The sequence below is a fragment of the Charadrius vociferus genome, unplaced genomic scaffold (genome assembly GCF_000708025.1).
Source record: "Charadrius vociferus isolate BGI_N301 unplaced genomic scaffold, ASM70802v2 scaffold174, whole genome shotgun sequence".
Lineage (NCBI taxonomy): Eukaryota > Metazoa > Chordata > Aves > Charadriiformes > Charadriidae > Charadrius > Charadrius vociferus.
Window position 1 is genome coordinate 1,589,648 of NW_009648441.1, and position 8,307 is coordinate 1,597,954.

The 8,307-nt window shown below is 37.8% G+C and overlaps 1 protein-coding gene across 1 annotated transcript; it reads left to right on the forward strand.

Moving 5' to 3' along the window:
* Nucleotides 1–6: 6 nt before the first annotated feature.
* FRRS1L (ferric-chelate reductase 1-like) lies at nucleotides 7–5,316 on the forward strand. Its single transcript, XM_009885442.1, has 4 exons — nucleotides 7–33; nucleotides 520–658; nucleotides 3,928–4,174; nucleotides 4,639–5,316. Exons 2-4 carry the CDS (start codon nucleotides 656–658, stop codon nucleotides 4,809–4,811), a joined length of 423 nt encoding a protein of 140 aa, XP_009883744.1. The 5' UTR covers nucleotides 7–33; nucleotides 520–655; the 3' UTR covers nucleotides 4,812–5,316.
* Nucleotides 5,317–8,307: the final 2,991 nt, after the last annotated feature.

Genomic DNA, 8,307 nt, shown 5'->3' on the forward strand with positions numbered 1-8,307 from the left:
GGATGACTGTGGAAAAACCAAGGGATGCTTCAGGTCAGTCTGAGATAAGAGTGCAAATACCTTTATGTTTGCAAATGCTGACTGATTGCATTGGAGACCTTGGTAAATGTTCCATATTCATTTTAGTAAATGTTTATTTTTTAAGAACATACTTTGTAGTTATGGACTATATTATTTGAGGAAACAAGATTATTTAAGGATGTACATCATAGTTACAGTTATCTCATGTTTCTTGTATTTTCTTGAAGCGCTTAGAAAACCAGGGCTAAGAAGATCAACAGAGTAATACTGTGTGTAATTAATTGCTTGCGGTACTCTTTAAGTACTATACATTCTTACACTAGACGAATAATAATTGCAAACACTTAATTAACGGTACTTTGTGTATAGCACAATATAATATGTTTTACTGCCATTATACCAAAATGCATTCTTCTAGTTTTTTCTTGAAGAAACGTAATGAAGTTCCATAGCAGGAAATTGCAAGGAAAAGTTACATGTATTTCCAATTCCATTTAGGTACGGTAAACCTGGATGCAATGCGGAGACTTGTGACTACTTTCTAAGTTACCGCAGAATAGGAGCTGATGTTGAATTTGAGTTGAGCGCCGATACTGATGGCTGGGTGGCGGTGGGATTTTCCTCCGACAAGAAAATGGTAAGACATGTACAGTTCTTCATGTTGACAGCGTGCACACCTTTCCACGCTAGGGTATAAATGGTTTAGATTTGATCTGTCACAGACAAAGCGTATGAGGAAAAACTGACTTGCTGAAGACCAGGCACTGTTTGGTAGCCAGGCTGGGAGCAGAAGCCAGGCCTACTGCCTCCCAGAAGACTGTCTTATCCTTCCTAACATGTCCTTTCCCTTCTTCTCTGAGAATTACAGCAGTATTTTGGTTCAGGTCTGGATGTCTGAACATTACTAGCTTTTTGCCTTTTTATTCGAAAAGCCCTCAGGGATAAGCCAATTATGTCTTTATGTCAGTGTTACTTGGACAAAAGGCACATCAGAAACTAAATAGCAAATAATTTTCTTCTTCAGTAAATCAGCTGAATTTCAGCCATATAAATATGGCTTTCCCTGTTGAACTTTGAAAATCTGTTTGTTTCTTTCATGCCTGTGTGTTGTTCCAGGGAAGCCACAAATGTGTGACAAAATGACTCCTCCTAATTTAAACATACATGCTCTAGAAAGAAGTCTTGTTAAGATTTCTTATTCTCTCTCTCCTGGATTTTATTTGGTTTTGTTTTATGCTAAGTCCTGTGTTAATTTTTCATTTAAAAGCTTCACTTTTCATTGTGTCTCAATGAGCAAAACAGGAGCATGTTTTGTCTGTGATCCTTGGTAAAATGTTTAGGATTAAAATGCAGTTCATAATGTAAGTGTTTGTATACAGAAACACTCCTGAGTGTATAAAACTACTGAGCCTATGTCCTAAATCACAAGTCAGAGGACAGGGCTGTTCCTTGTACAGTTGTAAGCAGCAGTCTGAAAAAATACAGAATTGACATGTCCCCTGCTAGGACCCACGAAAATGAATGGGAAGACTTGGCGCTGACTTTACAATGTTTTTATCGGATCCAAAATGAGAACTAGAAAGAAAATGTGAGGGCAGGTGCTTTTCAGTCGTTACTGTAGATGTTTTAGTAAGACTCTGTAAATAAAGACAATAAAGATAGAAGTCTTTGTGTCATAAAGAACAGTTCATGCCACAAGACAATCATTACTATAGATGTTTTAATATGACTCTGTAAATAAACACAATAAAGATAGAAGTCTTTGTATCATAAAGGACAGTTCATGCCACAAGAAACAGTTCATACTTTTAATGTTGTGAGAAACAGTTTTACAGCTAAATTTTGGGAAGAGTTTAGATGCCTGGAAGTGCAAGTACTCAGCGGGGTTTTCAAAGCAGCTCAGCACGTTTAAGTATTTGGCCCCAAGCTATCAGAGACTGTGTTATCAGTTTGTAACTCTGATGTACCTGCAGTAGGTCCCAGGGTCCCACTGCCTGCCCCTCCTCAGCCCCTTGGAAAGCACCCGTTACGTTTCAGCCCAGGCACACCAAGCAGCATGTTAGGTCTCAGCTTCTGGTAAGACGAATAAAGCAAATGTGAACTGAAAGATTTTGCTTCCAAATTTGCTCCGCATGTGTTCTAATGCCCATCAGTCAGCTGGACTAAACCAGCTAGCATTTGTCTTCCTCTCTCGTTCTCCTGCTGACTTCATCCTTTTTCATAACTTCCAGGATGTTTTGGTGCCCTGGGATACAGAGGCTGTAATGGTAAAATGACTGTGGGTCAAAACAGCTTGGCTGTGAGAAGTGGGCTGTGCCTTGGAGGCCCTAATCAAAATAGTGTGACCTGGATAGCTACAGAAGTTCAGGAAAAAAACCTACTTTGTGTCCTTAATAGACTTTTTTTTTTTTTTTTAAAAAAAAGGACTTAAAAAAGTCCTGTGACCTATTTCTTTCTCTCAAATAATATTACACTTTTCCACTTGCAGGCTTTTGTGCCTAGGCAGGATTTTTTAATGTCATTCTATTAATTGAGATTCAGAATGCTTTTTTATTTTTATTTCCTTTTATTTATTTTTTTTTTTACTATGTGACAACAGCTTTATTTTTGCCTCTGTACTTAAGAATGAGGGATTTGTACTCACATGTATAAAAATTAAGCTTGGAAAATAAGTCATGGAGAGCAAGGATAGGCTCAAGACAGAAGCTGGAAAGGTTGCCTGTAGCAGTACCGAGGTGCAGAAGCTGTTCAAGCACGTGTTTTACCTAGTTGTCCCCCTTTTCCCTCACTTTTGGCACATCTTTTACAAATCTACATAGCAATCTTCCCAGAGAGCTGACATGCACGCTTTTTCTCTCCTTTCCCTATAACAAAGAACGGCGAGATGATCACACTGGCAAGCATCGTGTCTATCATCAGCGTGACATATCAGAAGGATTCGTATAGGAGAAGTAGGGCCTGTATTTAACGTGGCACCGATGCCCGTGGCAGTGGCATTCAGTAAAATGCCGTTCATCCAACTTGCGGAGTGTTTCAGTGGTTCTACATACTAAGGCTTCTATGAGAAAGTACTGCTAAAATTAATGCTAATCCCCGAGTGATACAGTGCTCTACCACTTTGGCAGTGACCTTGAGCAAGTGTTCTAGCCACTGGTTTAATATTTCTATGAATGACCTCTACAAACAATTGTCTCACGCTTCCTTCTGTCCATTGTTTCTTTGCTGGACTGTAACGCTCGGTGGCTGTTTATGCTGTGTGAAGAAGCACGTATTGATTACTTTTTTGCTTGTATCTCATGGTGTTCTGTATTCTGTTACTACGTGCCGAACATTTTAATTTTCTCTTAAGAAGTGATGTTCCCTTAAGTGAACATGGGAAGAGATTAGAAAAGACAGAGTTTAATTTATGTTATTATTTTCCCATATTTAGTAGGTTCATCTCCTCTGTTTTACAAGATTATATTGGCTTTCTGTCCATGAGTTGATGCAGTGGATTTTGTACACATCGAGGATTCAAGACTGCCAGTTTTTATGAAGCAGAACCCCAGAATTTCACAGATTATGAGAAAAAGCAGCCTTCCACCGATCAATTAATTATGTGATGTCAGGGTGATATCATGTCTTACAAATATGTTATATGTGTTAGGTAAAATGACTCTTAGAAAGATCCAAAAGAGAATTCAGAGGTAGTGAGGGTAACTAAATATTACCCTCTACTTTGTGCTTTTCGGTCTGCTTGAAGACACGTGGTTAGGGAAATGAATATTTGTGTGTATATAACTGAGAAAGAAGGAATGAGAACCCCAGGTTTTGATTAGTTTTTAATAATTGAAATTATATACATAAATGAGGAAATGCTTTGTGACACTTTTGTTTTCCTTCTACCTGTATGTTTTTACCATGTAGGGAGGAGATGATGTCATGGCTTGTGTTCATGATGATAATGGAAGAGTCCGAATCCAGCACTTCTATAATGTTGGTCAGTGGGCTAAAGAAATCCAGAGAAATCCTGCTAGAGATGAAGAAGGGGTTTTTGAAAACAATCGTGTAACATGTCGATTCAAGCGTCCTGTATATGTTCCCCGAGAGGAAACCATCGTAGATCTGCACTTGAGTTGGTACTATCTGTTCGCCTGGGGTCCAGCAATTCAGGGTAAGTTGATTTCCATGCTTCTGACAGAACTGGGATGTCATAATTGATAAATGTCTTTCAATTACAATTTTCTTACTAGACCCCCTTTTTTTTAATGAACTAAAATTCTGGCAGCGTGAGCCTTAAAAGCAGATAAAAAGGAAGACAAGGTAAATAACAGAATCATACATGTTGTGTTTTTGTGGCTATGTAGTTATTACCCCCACTTCCCAAAGCTAAATTTAGAAGAACTTCATAACTAGAAGTTCTGAATTCCTTTGAAGGTCGTTTATTGTTTACTTGAATTTCATTTGTCTTATTCAGAAGTTTAATTTCAGAAAGCAGAGAAATGACCCTACTCACTGACAGCGTAATGTTGCATGCTCCTGTAGGTTTGAAAATTACTTGACTGTCTACCTGTTTCTTTGGTAGAGTTAGAGAAAAAAGCCTCTGACATTATTTCTTTCTGCCCTTACCTGTTAAAGGTTCTATAACTCGTCATGATATAGACTCACCACCTGTATCAGAGCGTGTTGTCAGTATTTACAAGTATGAAGATATTTTCATGCCATCAGCTGCCTATCAGACCTTCTCTTCTCCATTCTGCTTGCTCCTCATTGTTGCACTGACCTTCTATTTATTGATGGGAACCCCATGACTGATGGAAAACAGCAAGAATTTGTCAGTGGAAGTTTCTCAGGATGGACTGCTCTACGGATGGACGATGCATTTTTCTATTGGAATTTATATCACACCGCCATCATCATCTAGCTGCTTTTGAACATAGTTAGCTTCTCAGAAGAATGAAATAACCATCTCCTTTGAGTGGCAGAGTGGTGGCAAATCATTTAAGAATAATCAGTGAACACATAGGAGAATATTTTTAGTGTTGTGACTACTTGCTTAAAGATAACGAGACTTTTGTAAAATCAATATGCGTGCGTGTGTGCGTGTTTGGGAGGGGTGTCTGGATGTGTGTTTAGGTGAATTTAGTGATGGACATCTTATCAAATAACAAAATTGCCTTCCAAATTGCTCCCCAAAAGCAAATTTGGGAAAACATTATTATGCTGTTTGGTAGTTCTGGTGCAGACAGCACAACTCCAAGTGCAGTTTCTGAACTTAAGATAAGGATACCGACATAGCAGTATAAAACCTGCCCTCCTGTAACGGACAGTTCTCCCAGCTGTTTTTATATTTATCAAGGTTTACTTGCTCTGGTACTTTCCAAAACTAAACTTGCATAATCAAGCATTAACATGATATTTATTTTTTTTTTTCAATGGAAAAGAGGTGGTGAATGTCTTTATAACAATAGTGTTTCAACAGCCTTCTTAAAAGAAATGGCTACTTCTTTTATGAATGAGATACGGAGTTATTTAAACAAGGGGAAAGGAGAACACGGTAATGTAAATTCTCCATACATAGGAAAATCAGATGTAAAACACAGAGAATATAGAAATTCCCAACAAGCCATAGGACATCCTCCCAATAGATGAAATCCTTTTTTTTTTTTTTTTTTTTGTGAAAGAGAACAGTAATATTGCTGACATGTAAATATGTTTTTAAGCAGTTGTGTAGTAGTACAAAGTAATCTGTTTTACTGTGTTGTATGCCTGTATATCCTGTTCATGTTAAAGATGAATATGGGCAGCTGGTGTTAACTTAGAAAGAAATGGAAATATAATTGAGATTATTTGTTAGGAAAGATAAGGATTAATATGATGAGCAGTATCTTTAGTTTCATCAAACCACTGCTAAAATGTAGTTACTGTGGAAAAAGATGAGCTAAAGAGGAAATACATTAGAATTTTTTTTTATCACGAGTAAGTATTACAAAGATGAGTCCTAAGTATTACTGAAATGGAAAGTGTCAAGTTATTTATGAGCCACAGAATATTATGAAAAACTGATTTATTGTGGAGAATTTCTGTTCTTCACATAATAGGAAGTGTATGACACGTATACACATAGTAGTCAAATGTGCTTAGATAAGGTTGCTCACTCACTTCCCAACTTGCATTGAAATTCTATTTAAATAGAATTAAAATTTGAATTGTGCCAAAATTCTATCATCTAATGTGGTATGCTTGAGGTCTCTGTAACATACAATCTGGTAAAGTATGTGATGAACCGCATTTCTATTTTCGTTGCTGCATAGAGTAAAAGGATTAACTAGCTTTGCTGGGTTTGCATCATTATTCACAGACTGAAGTTTGTAGACTAATTTTTTTTTAGGTTCAGCCTTCTTCAAATCTATACTTAAAGTATATGAATTAGGTTTGAAGATGAGTTTATCTCCATCACAAACTATTTATCCCTATTTCAAAAAGAAGATTGCTTAGTCATATATATTTTCATGGATGTCTTTAAGAATTTGTTCACTTAAAATTGCTGGACTAGAGTTCTGGAAGGGAAATTTGGAATGAAGCGAACTTTAAGAGTGCATATAGTAGCTTTATTTAGTATCAATTACTTCTCTCAAGTTGGGTAACCTACTCATCATCTGATGAAATACCTGGCAGAGATCATCTAATAAGGGAGGTTGGCTTTGGTCCATCATAGCTATAAAACTGAGCCTTAAGACTGGCTGAAAATGAGTTTTATATTCAGCAACCAGCTGAAGTGAAGAAATCATTAGGGCAAATTCTTCTTCCTTTGTGCTTATTTGTAGGCAGCTGAGAGAGCTGAGATACTGCAGTCACTTCTCAGACATCATAGCTATTTAAAGTAGCCTCAGGGCTGCTTTAGTTTATGGCCTTGCATGTACTGTTTTAGTTTCAGGTATTTACCTGATTACCCACTAAAGGGCTAATCTAATAATTGAAAGGTACTAAAGTAGGATAGAAACCGATTTTTGCTCCTCTTTTCTTCTTTAATACAGTGCTGGATTTAGGATGGCCTGGCTGGACCCAAGCACAGAGGTACATTAAAGATGATAATGATAATAATGAGGCAAATGTGCAACTCCTGTAGAGCTGCTTTCCACTGACCTGGAGTCAGATGCGTTTACATTTCGGGCTGTAAAGCAACAGCAAATTCAGAGCAGAGGCACAGCGCAGCTGCTCTTTGCGGTGGACCCGGTAGGTCCCCTGCCAAGTATGAACTGCTTCAGTCTTCAGCTGTCCTCAATTAGGGTAAAAATACAGTTTCTTGCCTTTTTCAGGTTACTTGTTAAGAGCGCTGTCTGGTGTTTTTGTCGTCGTATTTTTCTCTTGTTGAAGTCTTAGCAGAAATGTGCACTTCAAAGTGCTTAATTAACACTAATTTAGTATTTCTAATCAAATGGGAGGAGCGAAAGCCCACAACAAGCAGCAAAACAATCTGTTCTTTGGCATTTCAGCTGGTGGTTGAGTTTAGCTAGTAGCTAGTAAACTGTTCCCAAATTTTGCATACCAGTTCCCAGGTATTAAAGCTGTAATTCCTGCTCTGAACACTTTGCAGGTAGCAGAAGTAAAATAGAAGAAACTTTAAGGAGAGCTGAAAGCCGAAAATAACTGTGGCAGATTAGAAGCAAGAGTTGGGGTAAATTCCTCTTAGTGAAAGAAGTTTACTGTCTTGTGGCATTTTGTCTGAGAGTGGCTCTTCAGAGCGGGGAAAGCAGGAATAGCAGATTCCGGTTGGGAAACAAGACAGGTGAGAGTGCTTAGAAATTAGTAGTTGGGAAGAAATATGAGAACAAAAGGCCATAAAAGAAATGAAAAGGTTTAACTTTGTACGATACTTGGTAAGTCTTAATATTTGAGTGGGCGTAGTAACTTGTCATGGAAGATATTTTGTTTTTCCACGATTTTTTTTCCTTTTAATATTGAAAAGCAGGATTGATCCCTGTTATACAAAGTTACTACAAAGTAACTTTCTTCAAAGTAACTTTTAAGTGATTAGGGCATTTCAAATAGTTTTTCAGATTTCTCTAATTAACAGGTATGTTGTGGTTTAACCGGAGCCTGGTAATAGGACCACACAGCTGCTCGCTCACACCCCCCAACCCCCCTCCAGTAGGACAGGCAGAAGAGGGAGAAAAAGGGGGGGGGAACCCAGCTCATGGGTTGAGATAAGGACAGTTTAATAGGACAGTAATAAAAAGAAAAAAATAATAACGGTAAAAGAATATACAAAATGAAGTGATGCAACACAAATTGCTCTCACCACCC